Raw genomic sequence first — 21119 nt, 5'->3', positions numbered from 1 at the left:
CCGACTTTGCAGTTCAAATGGCTTCGCAGTCTGGCGCATTAATCCACAGTGCCCCACCAGGACTCCCATAAATATTAGGCTATTGAAAATACCATGGCTTGGGTCAGGTATACCTTAGTTCTCAAACTGATGTCTTTACTTTTGAACACTTTAAAGAGGTCTTGTACATCAGAGTCCCCTAATTTTCTTGACTGCTGTTTCCATGAATGTTGATAATGGATTCAAGCAAAATGAAGTCTTTGACACTTCATTCTCTTCCCCATTTATCATGTTTTTATTGCTATAGCTCTCTCTGTGTGTATACACATATATATTTATCTATACTTATATATATGGCAGTTCATAGAGTTCATGAAAAAATTCCATTGTTTTCTAATTCCATTTTTCCACAAAGTTTTTGAAGTTCCCTTATATATAACAAATATGGTTTATAAAAGAAAGTTTCAACTTTCATATTTTAAAAAAAAACAAAAACCACCATGCAGATAGTATTTTCTGCATAAAATGTGATCATGATAAAATAGAAGTTTTACCATGTTTTGAAACTGATATGAAAGGGGTGTCTGTTAAGCTAAACTGTAATCAGCATAGCCTTCCTTGTTAAATGAAATTAAGGCAAGAGAATGAGCTGCCCATTCCTGTCCTTTATGCTTAACTTGAATACTTTTGCTTTGTGTGTAGTTTTAATTGATGATTCCAATTTGAAAGAACAGTGTTGTTTGGGTTATTATTTTTGAGAAATTTGACTTTAATAGATGCCTTTTTAAAATTTACTTTTTAGATTGTTCTTTGAGATTATACGGGTCATCTTGTAGCCGATTTGGTTTCAAAAATTCAGATGTAAACATAGACATCCAATTTCCAGCCATTGTAAGTACATTTCTGAATTTTCAGACTGATTTGAGAAAATTTCTTTCAAATGTGAGCTACATATAAATGCATTTTAGATACTCGAAGATACTTTAAGTAGAATTCTGACATTTTTCTTTCCCCAAACTGAGTCTCTGCCTTCAAATTCAGAGCTTTAAAAAAAAACTCTCTACAGATTGATCTGCTTTTATGCAAAACTTCAAACACTGGTTTCAACCATGTGAGTCTAATAGAGTCCTGGGTTCTGTTAACTTAAAAAGAATAAATTCTCTTGGTAGAATAATCTTTCCAATGACAGGGAAGGATTTCAGATTTTCAACAGTATAGATAGGTATATAAACATTTATGTTTAGGTATAAGTTTATAAACATTTATGATAAAAAAGCTTACTTTCTTCTTTCATTTCCTCTTTTACATTTCTACTTTATTCAAAGTAATTTTGTTTTCAAACCACACCTAGCCTAGATTTCTGGCTTAAACATGTTTCAAAAAGATTCTGAGTCAGAATTTTAAAACCAGAAGGTACTTTAGTAGATTGCCTCCATTTGTCCATGGGTAGTTCCCAGATTCCTGGAACACAGCCCCCATTTCATCAGTGATTTGCCAACCATAGAAATTACTTTTGTTTGGCCTTATTAGTTTATTTAGCAAATATATACTGAACCTGCATTCTGTTCTAGGCACTGTACTCCATTCTGGGGAACAAAACTTATGATTCTTTCATCATAGTGCTCATTCTAGGGAAGCAGATAATTAAGTATATAAGTAATTACAAGGGGGTTTCAAAAAGTCTCTGGAAAATGTGATTAAAAGATGATGGAATTGTTCTACAAACGGTTTTGAAGCCCCCTGGTATAATGGGAGCTGTGCAAAAAAGCAAAATTTTGGAAAATAACATGGCATGTGCAACGTAGAGCAGTTATGAAGGCCTTTTTGTGGAGGTGACATTTATACTGAGCTCTAGAAGATGTAAAGGATCCAGACTCAGGAGGAGAACGGTGCAAGAGCGTTTCTGGCAGAGGGAACAGCATTTACAATCACTAAAAGGCTTGGCTACTCCTGGCATTAAATGGAAGGTAGTAAGTATACCATGGGAAAGAAAGCTTGAGATTAGGATGGAGAGGTGGTCTAGGGCCCAGGATCCTGTAGACCATGGTAAGGAACTTTGAATTTTGACCTAAATACAATAATAAGGATTTGGGGGAGCAGGGGTAGGTTTAAGGTGGGTCATGACCATGGTTTTAAATGATTTTGGTTCCTGTGTGGACAGGGCAATGACTAGAGAAAGGCAGGAGTAAAGCAGGAGATTAGTAAACAGTCTGTTGGAGTAGGTTAAGCTAGAAGTAATGTTAGCAGGTTGACAACTTCCAGCTCCAGCTTGGAGATGGATCAGCTAAGATGCTGATTACCTCAGAATTCCCCAATCAGGAGTTAACCTTACAGTATGTCTCTTCTGCCCACACTCATTCATTTTTGGGGGCTCAACTCTCAGTCTATAAGTGATATTCACACACAGCATCATGATTAGTTTCTTAACTCTGGTAGCAGTGTTCCCTTCTGATTTGGGAAGCTAGCCATATGTGATCTTAGTGAAGCTAAAGTACTTTCCGCTTATTTGATGAATTCATTGCTTTGTTTCCTAGATGTCTCAACCAGATGTCCTCTTGCTAGTTCAAGAATGTTTAAAGAATAGTGGTAAGGCCAAATTTTTTTCAGTGTTTACTCTTAAAATTTTTTGTCTATATCTATATATTTTTTAATGTTTTATTGTGAATTGTGTGATAGTGTACATGGGAGAACATCAGCTTTACATTCATTCCATCATCCATCATTTCGTTGGCATAATTATCATCCTGTCCATGCATCCTCACCCAACCAAAGGGTGTACCCTGTAAGCCTGCACACCCCCCACCACCACAGTCCTCAGCCCCTTTCCATCTCCTGATCCTGAGTCCCCAGCCCCACCATCTCTTGACGTTGTCTTCTCTGCCTCCATCGCAGGCCTCACTGCCTCTCTGGGTAGGATTCCGCTCTTCGCTCTTCTCCATTGATGGTCCCAGGGTCCTCCGCTCCTAGACTGATAAATTAATCACTCCCCTCTTTGTTACAAAATGTCCATCTTTAGATTTCCAACTGTCTATAGTTTTAATACATCTTCTTTCCCCAAATTTGAAAGCAGCAATATATTTTTATTATGTAAGTAATATCCAAAGCAAATGCCATAAATTATTAGTTAGATCTATTATACTGAGTTGCCATTTCTCAAGTAAAGTTTTCAGCTTAGTGGTAACATCATTATTTTAAGAGTAAATGAGTCTTTGACCAGGACTAAGAAATGTGATATAAATTTACTGTTGAGGATAATCTGCTTTGAAATGAGTGCTTTGTAACATGTGTGTCGATGGGGTCCCCCTTGATTAGTGGCAAATTGTTGTCTAGCATAATGTCCAGCTGGGGGCTTTGTACTTTCATATGGTTTATACCCCAAATCCTTTTGCCATCAAGTCACTTCTGACCCAGAGCAACCCTATAACATAGAGTAGAACTGCCCCATGGGATTCCTTAGAAGTTCTGGTGTGGCACTGTAGAATAAGCACTGGACTAACCAAAAGGTCAGTGGTTTAGACTTAACCAGCTGCTCCTTGGAAACCTTGTACAGGATTGCTGTGAGTCAGAACTGACTCCGTGACACGTAACAGCAACAGCAGTCTTTACAGAAGAGTCCTGGTGTGGTGCTGTAGGGTAAGCACTAGACTGCTAATGATAAGGTTGGAGTTCAAATCCTCCAGTCACTCCAAGAGAAGAAAGATAAAGTTTTCTGTTCCCATAAAGATTTACAACTTTGAATTGGAATTGACTCCATGGCGTGAGTTTGGTTTTTTTTGGTAAGTTGCTGACCTTCCAGTTCACAGCCAAGCACTTAACCACTGTGCCACCATGGCTATTACGGTTTACATGTTGCTGTTGCTAAGTGTTGTCAAGTTGGTTCAAACTCGTAATGACCATGCATCACATTTCCTAGGAGTGGCTGGTGTATTTGAACCGCCAACCTTGTTCAAGCAGCTCTTGCTGTCCAGTGCTTACCTACAGCACCACATAGGCCTCCTAAAAAACTGTCTTACCCCTTGAATTACTCTTTCCCAGCCTTTTTGTTTGAGTTGAATAAAACATTTAAAATTTTCTTTTTACTTAAGTCAATGCACATTTGACCGTGAATGTTTTAGCAGCTTTTCTAACATTTTTGTTTTAAATGTTCTATTCATATTTCTAATTCTCTTATCTGCATAACATTTAAATAATCTGATTTCATTTTATCATCATTTCTAAACAAACATTAGCTTTGTGAAAGGGTTTTTAATTAATTTTATCACTCAGTTCTTGAAGATAGGAATTTTTATTTACCTGACACTTGTACTATATCTTACTATGATTTTAAACAAAGTCTTGGTTAACCTACTTAATCTTTTCTTCTTTTTTCTCAGATTCTTTTACTGACATTGATGCGGATTTCCATGCGAGAGTGCCTGTGGTGGTGTGCCGGGAAAAGCAAAGGTCTCACTGCTTGAAGCTGTTTACACATTAAATGTTAGCTTAACAAAAGCCACATATGTTTTGTGGTGGTGGTTGTTAAGTGCCATCAAATCCGTTACAACTCATAGTAACCCTGTTTAGGGTTGTCGAGGCTATAAATCTTCACGGGATCAGAAAGCCTTATCTTTCTCCCAAAAAGTACCTGATGGGCTCACACTGCCGATCTTATGGTTCACAGTCCAGTGCTTATCTTATGGGGTCTCTGTGTGTACTTTGATAGAGCTTAAATGTACAGTTCCTGAATTATCAATTCTTTACCTGGTTATTTCATATGCTTATTACTAGCACTGTTCTTATACTTTTAGCATTTGAGGCAAGAGGGAAAAGAATGCTTTTTTTCCTTCAAAAAGTTATTTAAAAGGAAAGAAACAAAGCATTTTGACCCATATCTGCCTTCTGATATGGTCATTGACTCTAGTCGTATTTATTCGCCATCCTCTTTAGCAGCATTTGTGGCAGTGCTGAGTACCATGTGACTTAGCCGTGTAGTCCTCCCTCCACCTGGACCCCTTACCTGGGCACTGACTGTTGGCTTACTTTTAATGATTCCTCATTATGCAGAGTCCTCCTACTCTTGGGAAAACTCTCACTTAAGGTTACACACTTTGAAACATTTTACAATGTTTTCCTTATCTGCACTGCCCCTCTAAAATGCCTTTAATGTATAAAAACTCAGAATTTCCTTTTTAAAAATATTGAGGCTTACTCAAAAAATAGCTTCCATTAAAGTATTTTATGGATAGTGTAAAACTCAATTGTTATTTAAGTATACCTGTGTGATACTTCTTTCTTTCTCTTTTTCCTTCCCATCTCCTCTTCCTCCTGCCCCCAACAGTGGTCTGCTTTGTAAAGTGAGTGCAGGAAATGAAAATGCTTGTCTGACGACAAATCATTTAACTGCTCTCGGAAAATTGGAACCAAAACTGGTGTCTTTGGTGATTGCGTTTAGGTACTGGGCAAAGGTAGGTTTGTCTTCTTCAAATGTGTTAGTGCATTCTGTGTCTGCATCAGCAGTGTGCTCTGATTTTTAGTCAGTTCATTTCACTACATGTTTGTTGCCATTTTGTAACCGCTGAAAGTATGTGTCTGAGTAATACAGTAGACATTTTAAGGTTTGAAGAAAGGAAAAGTCAGTGTTTCCATTTCACTGTTGCAATATTCTTCAAGAGCTCAGCATGATGTATTGTTGTGGTTCAGTGCTTCAAGTCAGTTCTGACTCATATCAACCCTGTATGGGTTTCTAAGGAGTGGCTGGTGGGTTTTAACTGCTAAACTTGTGGTTAGCAGTCCAGTGCTTATCCTAAAGCACTACAACAGGATCCCAAATGATATATTGTTGTTAAGTACTCTGCAGTTAGTTCTGACTCTTAGCATCCCTGCATATGGGTTCCAAGGAGTGGCTGGTGGGTTTGAACCACCAATCTTGTGGCTAGCAGTCTAGTACTTTTCCTGCGGCACCACACTAGAACTCTAGACGATATGTTGGTGCTGTTGTTGTTGTTAAGTGCTGGTGAGTTATTTTCGACTCATAGAGACCGTGTGTAGGGTTATCAAGGAGCTGCTGGTGAGCTTGACCCGCCAACTTTGGGGTTTAGACCGACCTTGCAGTGTAGCACATTAAACAGCGCCATATTAGGAATCCTATTTCTGGGCCAAATCTCAGGGATCTGACCCAAATTTCTCAAGATTGATTCTTGGCCGTAGCTAAAGTTTGAGAGGTAAAGCATGAAACCTTCTCATAGCACTGCTCATTAACAAATGAAAAACACAACAGCCTCCAAATCAAGTCCGACATCAGAATAAAGTAAATGACTAATCTTTTCTTATTTTCTCTCCTTCGTAGCTTTGCAGTATTGATCGTCCTGAAGAAGGTGGCTTGCCCGCTTATGTGTTTGCCCTGATGGCCATTTTCTTTCTTCAGCAGAGGAAAGAGCCCCTTCTGCCAGTGTACCTAGGATCATGGGTATAAAGCTTTTTTGTTTATATAGCTCATAGTGATTTTATTACAGGCCTAAAGCCTTGGTAGCGTAGTGGTTACGAATCGGGCTGCGAACCGTAAGGTCAGCAGTTCGAAACTACCAGCAGTTCCACGGGAGAAAGATGAGGCGTTCTGCTCCCGTAAAGATTAACAGCCTCGGAAACCCTGTGCAGGGTCGCTATGAGTCGGAACCGACTCCATGGCACATAACAACAACAACAACAAAGCCTTATGCATAATTTTTAAATCTAAAAGCCTAAGCAGAACTGACATGAGTTTACTTCTTCTACTAATGAATAGTTACATGTTTCACAGCTGAAGTATTAACGCGTGTGATTACAAGATGCTGTGTCATAACCTGCTAGGGATAATTCTGCCTCTCTAAAATCCATGTATTTGAGTTTTTGAAATGTATGTGGTCCTGAGGGTTTCAGGTAAAAAACTGTGAGTCTCTGTTAAATTTATCATCTGGTAGAATTTCTCGGGTACAGTTTCTAATTTGATACTTGAATGTACATATCACCTCCAAACAAACAGTTGTTGTTGTTGTTGTTAAGTGCTGTTGAGTCAGTTCCAACCCATAGCAACCCTGTAAAGGGTATCCAAGGAGCTTCTGGTGAGATTGAACTGCCAACCTTACAGTTGAAACGGCTTTGCAGTCTGGATCATTAACCCACAACACCATACATACCAGGACTCCAAACAAACTGTAGGAAACATTTAATTCACTATAGCTTTCTATTTCTAATCTTTTATTTTTCTGTATTTCTTATACCCAGAAAACTGAGAGACAATCTGACCACTGAGATTGTTACCTGTACCACAGATGTCAAGCTTCATAGTTGACTCTTGAATAATATTGGGCCTTGTCTCTAAGAGTAGCCGTGGTGGTGCAGTGGTCAAGCACTTGATTGCTAACCAAAAAATAAGCAGTTCAAACCCACGAGCTGCTCAGAGTGAGAAAAATGTGGCGGTCTGCTTCTGTCAAGTGGACAGACTTGGAGCTACCAGGTTGGGAGAGTTAAACACTCCACCCTCCAGAGTCTCTGTGAGTCAGAATCAACCTGACAGCAATTGGTTTGATGATCTTTTAGAAGAATTATGGGAGAATGATGAGGTTTTCTGCTCCTGCAAAGATTTAAAGCCTCGGAGATTTTGTATTGGTTTGCTATGAGTTGGAACTTACTCCACAGCATAACAACAAGAAGAATTAAACTTCAACAATATGACCCTGTTTCTTTTTAGACAAATTAGAAAAGTGTCTCACTCAAAGAATGAAATAGTAAGATTTAAGAAGGAATAGCCTCAGAAAATCAACATTATGTTCAATCTCCTAGAAAGCTCATTTTTAATCCAACTTTAATATCATCTTTTATGTACACTTTAGAAAACCATAAGAAGAAACAGTCTCAAAGAGTCAAAATTATGTCCAATCTCTTAGGAACCTCATTTATAATCCTAGCCGTACTATAATCTTCTATGTACAGTTTTTTTTAAAAAAAATCTCACGTTTAGCACATCATCTATTTAGACATTTCTTCTTACTGTGCATAAGTTTCTCTCATTCAAGAAAAATATATGTTATGGAGCAGTAGTTTGTAACTCTGTGTGCATGCCAGGAAAACATGGTTACTGAGGATTTTTCTTTATACTTAATGAACTGAGAATTAAGCAGGGGCCTTTATTTGGCAGGCCCTAGGAATACAGACTAAAGTAGAATAAGTTACATCCTAGAGGGGGTTTCAAAAGTTTATGGAAATTTCCATGATATTTTCATTCTAATCATCCAGTTTTCTTTTTGAAGCTCTCTCATATATACAAGTGGTGAGAGAAAGAAACAAACACAAGTAAATACCTGTCCAGTAGCGGTCATTTCTCTGAGACAAAGTAAACATGAGCAAGAAGGACAGAAAATGAAAAGGGAGGAAGCTGATTTAGAGAAAGAGACATTTGAACAGATCCTGAAGGAAGTGAGGAAAAGTGAGCCACACAATTGTTGGGGGAAGACCACTCCAAGCAGAGGGAATAGCACAAGTTAGTCCGACCCATAGCGACCCTGTATAGGGTTTCCGAGGAGCAGCTGGTGAGCTTAAACTGCCGACCTAGCAGTTCAAATGGCTTTGCAGTCTGATGCTTTAACCCATAGCACCACACCAGGAAAATCCAAACTGAATCAGAAGGAAAGGGCCAGAGAGCCTTTCCAGACCCTGCAAACAGCAAAGCAAGGGAGCAACATGGAATCTTCTAGAAAGTTTACTCAGTCTGCTACACCCACAAAGTACTGTACTACATTTTTTGTGGTTATGCATTTGGGAGGTGGGGTGGGTCCTATATAAACCCCCCCACCTCCAATTCATTATATACGTGAGTCTGTTTAAAAACTGATAAAAATTCTGTTGTACAATAAAGAAATCTGTTCAACTTTTTTTTAAAAACACTTCTCAGACCTTGTAAGCTCAAATCACTTTCTTTTGCATTAACATCTATTAATTGCTTGCAGAATATGCTTTTGAAATTTCCTTTTTACCCATAATTAACTATTAAATTAAGCATCTTCTTGAGCATTTACTTCGTGTTAGATTCCGTATCTGAGTGCTTTCTGTCCTTATATTTCTTGTTCTCATAGCTGTCCCATGAAGAAAGTTTTAGTTTTAGTCATTTTTACAGGAATCTGAGGAAATAAGCACCTTTCCTGAGGTCAGACAGCTGGTACTTGAGGGCACTAAGGTTTGGGCTGTTGTTATGAAGTGCTGTCGAGTCTATTGCGACTCATAGTGACCCCGTGTAGACTTTCCCAGGATTGCTGGTGAGTTTGGACTAAGTTTTATTACAGAACCTATGGCCTTAGCCACTAGGCCATCTTGCCTCTTTTAGAATATTTACTAAAGAATGATTTCACAGTCGTGACTATTTTAGCAAAGCACAACTTTGTTTTTTTCACTTTAAAAAAAAAAAAAAATTAGCAATGTCTCAGATGAATTCCATAAATTATATCTTGTGTATTTTCAGTGAACTCGAGTATGTTGTCTTTTCAGTAATTCATTCCAACATTATTAAGTTTTGATATGATGTAAAATTGTTTTTACCTTATGACTGTCTTTGCTTTTTTCCTAGATTGAAGGGTTTTCATTAAACAAACTAGGGAACTTCAATCTTAAAGATGTTACAGAAGATTCAGTAGTGTGGGAATATGCTGATGCTGCCACAGGGGACACAGACCCAACCAAAGAAGACTCGCTACCCAGAGATGTGCCAGTTAGAAAGGGACAGGTGCGTACTCGTGTTTCTGGTCTTATCACCTGTTTCTAATTCAGATGTTCATTACTACAAATATTGATAAGTTCATCAGTTTTACTCTTTGTGTAACTATTGTAACTATTTCTTGGCAATTTTCATATCTTAGTGTGCCTTGAATATATAAGAAGTGAAAGAAGGTGAAGTTCAGATGGTTAAATCCACAAATGTTTTTGTGGTTCCTTTTGCACGAATTCAAAGATAAACCCTTTCTTCAAAAAGCTTCGATCTTAGATGATTCCGTGAAGTTTATATCTATGAAAAGTCAATTAACCTCAAATTACAAAGCAACAGTGAGACAGTGTAGGGCTCTATGTAGTTGTCTTCAACCTGACCCTTGGGTTCAGAATTTATTTATGAACAAAGAAAGAATTGCCAATTGACTTTCAAATGGAAATCTAGCATTGTAATTAGACTGGTAATAATAGAATTCTGCCCTAAATTTGTGAATTGTCAATGGTCTCTCACCCTTGACCCTTTGGGGTGAAATGACAGTTGTTGTTAAGTGCCATTAGTCTATCCCGACCCATAGCGACCCTGTCTGTATAGGGTTTCTGAGGAGCAGCTGGTGAGCTTGAACCGCCGACCTTGCAGTTCAAATGGCTTTGCAGGCTGGCGCATTAACCCACAGCGCCACAGCAGGACTGTGAAATGACGGTACTACCAATAAAATACTTTGGAGACCGAGATTCACAAACAAGTCTAATCCATAGTTTTGTTGCTGCTGCTACTGCTGCTGCTGCATAGAGTCAGTTCCAATCATAGCTGCCCTGTATAGAGTTTCTGAGGCTGTAAATCTTTACAGGAGCAAAGAACTTCCTCTTTCTTCCATGGAGTGGCTGTTAGATTAGCAGCCCAACCTGTGACCCACTACAATACCAGGGCTCCTTAATCCATAGTTTACTCACACCTAAGTTGAAATTATGGTAAGTCATAGGTTTTGCTTTCAGTTGTGTTTTCTAGAATCCTTGAGGATAAGGGAGAGGAGGGAGATGGTACCACCCTACTCCAGAAGCCACCAGAACAGCTTTTATTTGATGATCTATTTTGGGGTTCTAGTACTGTGTAATAGTACAGGTGATGGAGTCAGAATACAGGTATTTGTACCCAAGCCCCCCACTTCCTAGCTTGTCTTATGACAACTTAACCTTTCTCTGACCCAGTTTCCTCATCTATAAATGGGGATAACATCGGTACCCTCTCATGTTGTTGTTAAGTGCCATCGAGTCGGTTCTGACTCACAGCAACCCTTTATAGGGTTTCCAAGGAGCAGCTGGTGGGTTTTAACCACCAACCTTGTAGTTAGCAGTCCAGTGCTTATCCCATAACACCATACCAGGACACACAGGGTCACTGATTTATAGACTGCTTGGCTCAGTGCCAAGCGTATGGTAAGCACTTAGTAAATGTTAGCTGTTATGCTTATTTATTTATTCCAAGAAAGTGTTCTTTACTTAAATACATTTTTAAAATAAGCGATGTACCAGTATGCAATGTTTCTTTAGTTGATGTTACGGTGTTGCCAAGTTTTTTCACTGAGATGCTTTAAAATCACATTGTAATTCTGGAAGAGGTTGTGGATGAAGAGAGAAAACTTGCATTAGGCTTTCAGTTTCTGGAGGCTTCCTTTGTGTCCTCATCCGCAGTGTGTAGGACCTGAGCACCTTCCATTTCAGTCACTTCTGCTCTGTAATTGCATCAGATCACTCTGTCTTATTTGACAGAACCTCTGAGGTTGATATTCAGTGGTTAGTAAAATACCCAGCCTCTAATTTTGAAGCTTGTTATTATAAAGTGAGGTTATAAATAATTTATGTCACTTGTTGTTAAGTGCCGTGGAGTCAGTTCTGACTCATAGTGACCCTAGAGGGGAAAAATTATAGGGATAATGTGAAAGCAAAACTTGCTCTAAATCCAATGAAATATTTTTGTATTTTGTGCTGTTTGGAGGAGTAATCAAGAGTGATCTAGACTTTGATGAGCTTATATGGTGTGGTGAAGAGCACTGTTCTGGGATCAGGGGATGTTCTCCTCCCGCCACTGACCAGCAGTGTCGTCTTCTGATGGGCCATCTGAACTCAGTGGCCTTCAACTCCCTCTCTTTGTAAGTAAGGGAGTTGAACTAGAGCACCGCATAAGAGCATCTTACAGTTCTGACATCAGGCATCTAGGGTATATGGATTTTTTTGTATGTAAAAAGACTTAAGTGAAAAAATACGCGAACCAAGTCTGGCAGATGCTTTCCCTTGTTTCTGACTTAATCCTCATAACTATCCTGTGTTGTAGGTGGTATCAGCCCTACTCTGCAGATAATGATAGCGACCATTTTTTGAACACTGTGTGCCAGGCACTGTGCTAAGGCCTTTACAGGCACTATCTCATTCAGTCCTCCCAACAACCCTATGAGGTGGGTACTGTTATCCCATTTTTCAGATGAGGAAACCAAGTTTTAGACAGTTTCGATACTTTGACCAAGATCATACACAGCTAGTTGAATTTCAAACCTAAGGTTGTCCATTCCAGAGCCAGGTCTTGGAGCTACTGTGCTATACACTTCTCATCTGAGAATGATGAAACTAGTTCACTGTCAAGTGGCAGAATCAGTATTTGGACCCAGTTTTGCCCTATTTTAAGTCCTATACACTTTCCAATATGGTACCGCATGGAATAGTCCAACTTAATAAGGTGTAGGACTGTAAGAGTCAAATGACTGTACTATACGATACGGCCGTACCAGTTCAACTAACCTAGACCAGTGTCTGTCTCTAATACCAGCTGTTGTTACTCAGCATTAAAATGATTGGCCACTAGCAGATTCAGTGTGTTTATGTAGCTTCTCAGGGCAAATGAGAGGTGGGTGCCCCTTTCCCTCTGTGCCTCTAGCTGCTGTCCAGTTCTGTGTCTATAACTGTTAAATGTACAGCAGTAACAGGAAAGTTCACTACGGAGAGTAGTAGCAGCCCACACACAGTCCTTTCTCCCATGTTTACTATTTCAAAATGATAGGAAAAGGTCTCTGGTGTAATGAAACTGGTCTTGTCTACCCCTATGACAATGACTGTGTTTTCAAAATACTGTCTTCCCAAGGGTGCAGTGGAGTAATACTGTTTTACCAGCAAGCAAAACAGAACCCAGAATTTGATTTATCTGGTCTTTGCTGTGGGTTTCAGATTTTTAAATTTGATGCTTGACTCATCTTTAGTTCTTCAGATTGTGCTGACATCTGAGATAACCTGTATGTTTTCTCTTTGCTATTAATAGGTACCATTAATATTTGACTTAAAGCACCAGCCTTCAGTACCAATTGGCCAGCTCTGGGTGGAATTGCTTCGATTCTATGATTTAGAATTTAATTTGGCTGATTTAGTGATAAGTATACGTGTCAAAGAATCTGTGTCTCGTGAATCAAAGGACTGGCCCAAAAAGCGCATTGCCATTGAAGGTATCTCAGAATGTCTGCCTTGACCTCCTTTACTTGTTTAGTTTTAAAGGTACCAGTCTAACAGCATGCCTTTTATTTCAGTCTCTTTTCAGCTCCTACATGTAAGGTAGGCCTGGTCTCAAAGGTGACATAAATAGTCAGAAACTTTCATGTGTTACAGTGGATCACTCCAAGATCCAAACATTTCATCCTGTGTTTTTTAAATGCCTCAATAAAACATCTTAATTACGTAAGCAATTAGAATCATGGCTGGCTGAGTCCTACTTTCTTTGTAAATCTCTTAACGTAAACATGGCCACGTATTTTCACCAAGTGATGTGTGGATCCCCTTTCCTCTTTACTGTTCTCACTTTTGGATTTTAAATTCAGTGCTTTCTTGGAATGGTTGTTGATGTTGTTTAGTTTTGCAATGATGAGGTAAATATTCTGAAAAATACTTACAATTACCAGGCTATCTAAGCTTTGCACTTAGCTGGATTCTTCTCCATAAAGGCAAAGAACAGGTATTTGTTGAAAGGCCCACAGTAACGTGCAGCTCATATTCATGGAAACACCTCCCTAGTGAAGAAGGCTTGTTTCACGGAGACCACTGTGTAAAACACACAGTCATGAGCTCTGTAGACTTCCATGACAGGACTAACTCTTCTCGGCTTTTCACAGTCAGGAGGTTGAAACCCCTCTACAAATCTAATTCTCCTCCTTCAATGGGAATCTCTTACGTTTGCTTGATTTTTTTTTTTTTTTTTTCCAAGCGTTTCTGTTGCATAAGAGAGGGGTTTTTTTTTTGGTGGTTTTTTTTTTTTTTTTTTTTTGCATTTTGCATAAATTCTATGTGCCGTCACGGGGATCTCACATGTTTAAACCCTCCCCTGCAGTTTCTCTGGCTCAGCTCTTCTGGCCAATTGCCTAACCTGCTGGAGTTCTAGGGGAGGAGAAAAGATTGAGAGAAGTGGTGTCTCCTCCCGGTGCCTCCCTCTGGCCCCTGAAAGTCAGTCCAGCCAATTCAGTGATGGGGCTCCCCAGGGCAGAAGAGTGGAGGTAAGCTCTACAAAGCACAGGGCCTGGCTGCGTGGGGAGGCAGAGCCCTCAGTGGTGCCTGTCGGGAAGACCTTCCTTCCCGAGGGCACAAGAGCAAGGCTGGTGCCATCGGTCCTACCTCCAGAGTCACAGAGCAAAATAGGGAAAGGGGTACTGGTTCTGAGCAGAACGGGCTCTCTTCGCAGAGAAGATACTTTAGAAAACATGTCTACATTGTATTCTTCAACCATTGATGCTTGCTCCCCATCCCTGACTATTGTCTTTAAAGCTGTAAATACAGTACATGATCAGTTATATTGTTGATTAACTATCTGATTTAACCTATGGCCAGTTAATTTTTAAAACGCAGAATGCACATGTCTGATATGGTGGCTTTTATTTTGTTTCAGATCCGTACTCTGTTAAAAGGAATGTGGCAAGGACCCTAAATAGTCAACCCCTGTTTGAGTATATACTTCATTGTTTAAGAACAACATATAAATACTTTGCTCTTCCACACAAAACGACAAAATCCAACCTTCCAAAGCCTGTGACTGTAGTCCCAGGTACTTCAGAACATTCTAAAGAAGTAATAAATCCTGACCCAGCTGTGCACCATGACAGCCTTAATGACTCCATTTTGACTCAGGGTTCTGGTGCTATTGCTCCAACTGCGAACACCCACAAAGTCCAGCCACTCGCTCTTAAACAGACTGCCGATCACCCCAGAGACCCACTAGCAGGGGAAATGGGAAACACCAGTCTGCATCAGAAAAGCCCAGACTCTGTCAAGGCAGAAGGCAGTGGTGATGATGCTGAGGATGTTACTGTGTACCATCAAGTAGCAGAAGGGGAAAATGAGAAGTTAAAACTTGGGACAGAGGACCCGCAACATGTGACGGCTCATGATCAAGACTTACACAGTGACAGACATGGAGAAGTGGCCAGCTATGACAGCACACCTAACAAGAATGACAGGACTTTGGATTTGGAGGGTTACCGAAATCTTACAGTCCGAGGCTGTGATGGATTTGTTACTATGGTTGTCAAAGCTGATGTTGATGAAGAAAGCCTAGAAGGTACAGATGAACTGGAAGACTCCCTAAACCGCTTTGCTCCTTCAGAAAAGAGCCACACATCAGAAACCATTCACTCTGATGAAGAGGAGGAGGAAGAAGAGGAGGAGGAAGAAGAGCCCAGGCTCACCATTAACCAAAGGGAAGATGAGGAAGGCATTGCCAATGAAGATGAATTAGACAATGCCTGCACTGGATCAGGGGAGGAGGATGCCTTGTCTGAAGAGGATGAGGAATTGGGCGAGTCTACCAAGTACGAAGACTTGAAAGAATGTGCAGATGGCACTCTACTAGTGGAACTGAATAAAATAAGCCTTAAGGAAGAAAATGTATGTGAGGAAAATTCAGCTGAGGACCAGTCTGATCTCTTCTATGAATTCAGTAAAGTCATCTTCACCAAAGGCAAGGTAATCAGTGCCACTGTTAGTCTGAGAGCTAGGACACTTTAATGCATGGCATTTCAGTTCTCAATACTAGAGCAAGGCTTTTTTTTTTTTTGGTAGTGATTAACAGTCAGATGTTTCATTGTAATACAGCTATTTGTACACTTCCCTACTTCAGACAACTCTTGGGAGTTTGCATAAGAGAAAGGAAAGCAATGCTGTTGGCAGTGAAGACAGAGATAAAACTCTTGGGTGTACCTTATGAGTGTTCCCCACTCTTAGGTAGTTTACAGTAGCGACACATTACTATTTTCAATATTAGGGGAAATAGAAAATAGACTTTAAAATCGCTTTGCTTTGCAACATTAGGCTTAAGTCTTTGTTTTGCTTTTCCATGTTCCTGCAGTCTCCTACAGTGGTATGCAGCTTTTGCAAACGAGAGGGTCATCTAAAGAAGGACTGTCCTGAAGACTTCAAGAGAATCCAGCTGGAGCCTTTGCCCCCATTAACACCCAAATTTACAAGTATCTTAGATCAAGTTTGTTTCCAGTGTTTTAGTAAGTGGTTTACTATCCTGTAACCCCTCTTAAGGCCTTGACAGTTGTCAAGGAAAGGAGACAGGGAGGATTCCTTTAAGGTTGTTGTTAAGTGCGGTCAAGTCGGTTCTGACTCATAACAACCCTGTATAGTGTTTCTGAGGAGCAGCTGGTGGGTTTCAACTGTCTCCTTGAGGTACAAACTGACTTTGCAGTCTAATGCTTATCCTATAGCGCCACACCAGGTTTGAATACTAGTATTTCCCAGCTTTTGTTCCTTGAGATTCTTCCTAAGTGCATTTAATACTATTTCATTACAAGAAGTAGTTTACAGGCCAAGTAGGCCAAGTAGGGAATAATTCTGCACACTGCCTCTTAGAGATTTCTTGGGCATATTAGCAAAATGAAGTCCTGGTATGGCGCTGTAGGATAAGCGCTGGACTGCTAACCATATGGTTGTCAGTTCAAACCCACCAGCTGCTGTTTGGAAACCTTGTACAGGGTCACTATGAGTCAGAACCAACTCAACAGCTCTTAACAAAATAAAATCTTCTGAGACGTACTGTTTTAAAATTCTGCTTGACTCTTTAAATCATTGTTTCTAAATTTTGCACATAGAATACTTTTAATCAAAACTGATTAATAACCTACATAACACCCTTTTAAGGAAGATCCATTTGGGAAAGCATTGGTATAAAGTTCTACAGAGGAAGGAAAAAAAAAATAGAGACATGTGCATTGGGGAAGAGGGCGGAAGTAGAATGAGTGCGGTTACGCTGAGAGGATTTCAGCTCATGTCACAGAACAAAATGGGTCTAAATTGATAAATGGGGATCTGATTTACTCTATGAACTTATCCCCAAACCACAGTAAAATGTTCAGAAGTTAAAAGAAAGCCATTCAGTTGCTCAAAGGAACGTGACGCATCCGATTACTACATTTTGACAAGTCCATCTTTACCAGAAGATGCTTTGTTTTGAACCAGTGATTTAAACAAAAGAAACATTGTGGAGATTATGATCTGTTGGGAATAAAAAGTACTGGGGGTTCTGTCTAGACAAAAGCATAATACATAGTGAACCCTATGAGAGCTGAAATTCTGGCTTGTCTGGGTCTCACAGGTTTTCCACCTTTGACAGGATACAGTCTTAACAGCTTTACTATTTTAGTGGAAATTATTTGCATTTCCTTCTCTGGCATGTTTCTACTATAGACAGGTTGTAACTTTCACAGGTTTTACTGTATATACATGCACACAACTTTGGTATTTATACCCGGAGGTGTTCCCTGAAGACCACCTTTATAGACCCTTGGGGTTCTCTGAAACCCAGGTGCAGAACCTTGGTCCATTTAGTTTCCATTTCAAGTGTAGTTTTCTTTTTTAAAAGAGATAAAAAGCTGTCTTTATTTTGCAGTGCTATTATTACCTACTCAGAAGACACACAAAATATAGGGGTTGTTGTTAAAAGTTTATTTTATAGAAGATACTTTGTTTCACCTTTTCTAAGAATGTCAACAGTCCTTTTTTATTCTAAATGTGTCTATTTATTTTAAACAGAAGATTTTTCTCCAACAATTTTAGACGATCAGGCTCGTGAACATATTCGGCAAAACCTAGAAAGTTTCATAAGACAAGAGTTTCCAGGTAAATCTTTTTTAAAAAAATTTTTTATTAAGACAATAAAGGTGACACCCGTTTCTTCAAAATACGTACTCCCTGAGGTGTAAGCGGGGTTTCAGTTGATTGGATGTAGTAAATATGCTCTTTGGTCTGCTAAAGCCTTGTTTACCAACAGAGACTATGGTAACAATGTAATACAGATCTTATTAGCAGATTATTAGTGAATTTTACCTAGGCTTCTATTTAGTCCAAGTTCACAGCTCCAAAGAGTGCACTTGTTCAAAAAGTAGCAAGTTTGCATTTCCTTGAAATGTTGGCATTTCAGACTAAAGTGGCTTCTGGTTATCTTTCATGCAATACACAGCTTGTGTTTATTTAAAGTATACATTGAGAGAAACATTGTACTAAGACACTACTGTAACAGTAGGATGAAAATGGAAAGGTTAATAGCTGGGTGTTTTTGATTCATGAGAGAGCCATTTTGATTAGAAAATTGAATGTACTCAGGTAATTAATTTTGATGTTTCATATATCCCTATGCAGGAACTAAATTGAGCTTGTTTGGCTCCTCCAAAAATGGATTTGGGTTCAAACACAGTGACCTTGATGTGTGTATGACAATTAATGGACGCGAAACTGCTGAGGTACAGTGACCACATAAAACATCCATGTACTGTGGCAGCATGAGTTGAATAGCCTTGACAGACAGTTCAACTTGGTGCTTTCCACATTTCTCAGGGCATACCAATCTGTCTGGCCAAATGCATTAAGAAGCTTTAAGGAAAATGTGAGGAGTTGTTAAGGGCTATCAAGTCAGTTCTGACTCATAGTGACTCTTATGTTGGTTTTCCAAGGAGCGCTTACAGTACAGAACCACACACCAATTCTTCGACCTGTAGTACAAAAAAGAGTTGAAAATAATTCTGTCAAATCAACTTCTGTCACTGTCATAGGCACTTGGCCAACACACCCACATGAGTTCTGTCATGCTTTTTACCAAGAAGGCAGAGTGGTACAATGATGGGAGCACTTGCTCCTGAGGCTGGATTTGAGACAGACTTGGTTTTGTCGGTGCCTAAATATGTGGTCTTGGGTAGATTACTGTACATTGGAAATAATTCCTATTCTTCAGGAAATGGTTGTGTACATTACCTTGGATAATGTGTGTCAGGATTCAGAAAACTAGGACTCTGGACCAAAATTTAGCCCACTGCCTGTTTTTGTAACTGAAGTTTTGTCAGAGCACAACCGTACCTACACATTTGCACGTTGTCTGTGGCAACCTTGGCTCTGTAACTGCAGAGATGAGTCGTAACAGAAGCCATATAACCCACAGAGCTGAAAATAGTTACTCTCGGACCCTTTACAGGGAAAGTTTTGACAGCCCCTGACGTATATGAAAGCACTTATAAAACAAAGTACTGTGGTGGTGGTGGTTACGTGCCATGGAGTCGGTTCTGACTCATAGTGACCCTGCATGACTGTAAATATTTACTGGAGCAGAAAGCCTCATCTTTCTCCCTCAGATCAGCTGGTAGTTATTGAACTGCTGATCGTGAGATTAGTAGCCCAACTCGTAATCACTACCCCTATCAGAGCTCCTTATAAAGTACTGTATGGAGGTGTAAAGTCTCAGAGGTCATTAATAACAGCCCAGATAGTATAATAAATAGATGCCAGAGTGATGCTGCTGTTGATGTTTTTTTTTGTTTTTTTTTTTTTACACCTCTTCTTAGTTTTAAGTCTTTGTCTTATGAAGATGTATCTTGGGCAAATAGCCACAACTTTCCTGGCCCACACTTTATGAATAACATGGATAAGCAAGCATAAGTCTGCACATAGAATGTCCTATCATACCTTCTTAAGCTTTTTTTTTTTAAAACACAGCTTATAAATGAATTTTGAGGACATTTCCTAAGTAGAATTCTATTTATGTCTTGGGATATATATAACGATCAAAATAAATTTAGGTGTGAACTTTTGAAATAGTAATCATTTCTATATGAGTTTGATTTGTGCATTTAGTTTTTGCTAGCCCTGTGGGGAAATAAAAGGAGCTCTGGTAGCATAGTGGTTACGAATTGGGCTGTGAACCTCAGGGTCAACAGTTCGAAACTACCAGCTGTTCCACAGGAGAAAGATGAGGCTTTCTGCTCCCGTAAAGATCTACAGCCTCGGAAACCCTGTACAGGGTCGCTATGAGTCTGAACCAATTCCATGGCACATTACAACAACAACAATGGGGAAATAAAGGAGCTCTGGTAGCATAGTGGTTATGAATCAGGCTGCAAGGTCAGCAGTTCAAAACTACCAGCTGTTTTCGCGGGAGAAAGATGAGGCTTTCTGTTCCCATAAAGATTTACAGCCTCGGAAACCCTGTACAGGGTTGCTATGAGTCAAAACCAACTCCACAAGACGTCACCACCACCACCACCATGGGAAAATAATGTGAGCATAATCACTTAATCACTTTCCACAATCCTTCATAGCTCTTCGTTAAGCTCTAAGGAAAGTCTGCTTGGAATAAATAACCTGGAGCCGAGGAGCCCCTCGTATTTCTGTGGGCATCTTGGGTACTCAGGAGTAATGTCATTGCATAGTAGAAAAGAATGGGTGTTCCTGCCTGTCATTCTGAGACTTTGCAGGTGGCCTGGGCCCGTAAATTTACTGCCCCGTTTCAGTCTTTGTTGCACCTCTAAAAGTAATTAGTTTGCCTAGTTTGGAAAAGTGTATGTAGAATGAGTTAAAATTAATTTTATGATTTCTGAAGATAATGGCAACTGTGACCAGATCAAGAATCTGTCTTCCATTTTGAATTCAGTTTTTGTGCCACCTTTGTTGCAGGGATTGGATTGTGTAAGAACTATTAAAGAATTAGCAAGATTCCTCAGAAAACATTCAGGTATCTCTATAAATTTTTTCTTATTAATGTTTTGCATGCTTAGAAATTTGCTAATGCCAATGAAGCAGTATAATGCTAATTTATAGCATGTATGTCTTTTAACAAGTCTTGTGTATATAAGTGTGAAACACAGAGGAATTGATGCTTTATGTGCATTTTGGTTGTTGTTGTTGTTAAGTGTGGTTGAGAGTCAGTTCCGACTTATAGTGACCCTGTATAGGGTTTCCAGGGAGCAGCTTGTGAGTTTGAACTTCCCACCTTGTCATTCAACCTGACCTTGGAGTTGAGTGCATTACCTGGCAGCTCTGTAAACACCACAGTGCAGTTTTTGTTTGTTTGTTTTTTTAATTTAAGGTTTTTATTGTGGATTGAGTGAAAGTTTACAGGGTACATCATCAGTCAATTCATA

At 39.5% G+C, this 21119-nt stretch overlaps 1 protein-coding gene across 1 annotated transcript in view; it reads left to right on the top strand.

Annotated features, from left to right (window-relative positions):
- The window catches only part of ZCCHC6 (zinc finger, CCHC domain containing 6), a 65570-nt gene that overhangs the window by 13893 nt on the left and 30558 nt on the right, over positions 1-21119 (top strand). The window contains 12 exon segments of the mRNA XM_006867626.1: positions 782-870; positions 2514-2565; positions 4353-4422; positions 5297-5423; positions 6305-6424; positions 9554-9709; positions 12995-13175; positions 14603-15675; positions 16058-16208; positions 17746-17832; positions 18352-18452; positions 20653-20710. Coding sequence (XP_006867688.1) covers positions 782-870; positions 2514-2565; positions 4353-4422; positions 5297-5423; positions 6305-6424; positions 9554-9709; positions 12995-13175; positions 14603-15675; positions 16058-16208; positions 17746-17832; positions 18352-18452; positions 20653-20710 — 2265 coding nt within the window.

The sequence above is a fragment of the Chrysochloris asiatica genome, unplaced genomic scaffold (genome assembly GCF_000296735.1).
Source record: "Chrysochloris asiatica unplaced genomic scaffold, ChrAsi1.0 scaffold00107, whole genome shotgun sequence".
Classification (NCBI taxonomy): Eukaryota; Metazoa; Chordata; class Mammalia; order Afrosoricida; family Chrysochloridae; genus Chrysochloris; species Chrysochloris asiatica.
Note: the sequence above shows the minus strand (reverse complement) of the source record. Positions and strands in the feature narration are given on the sequence as shown.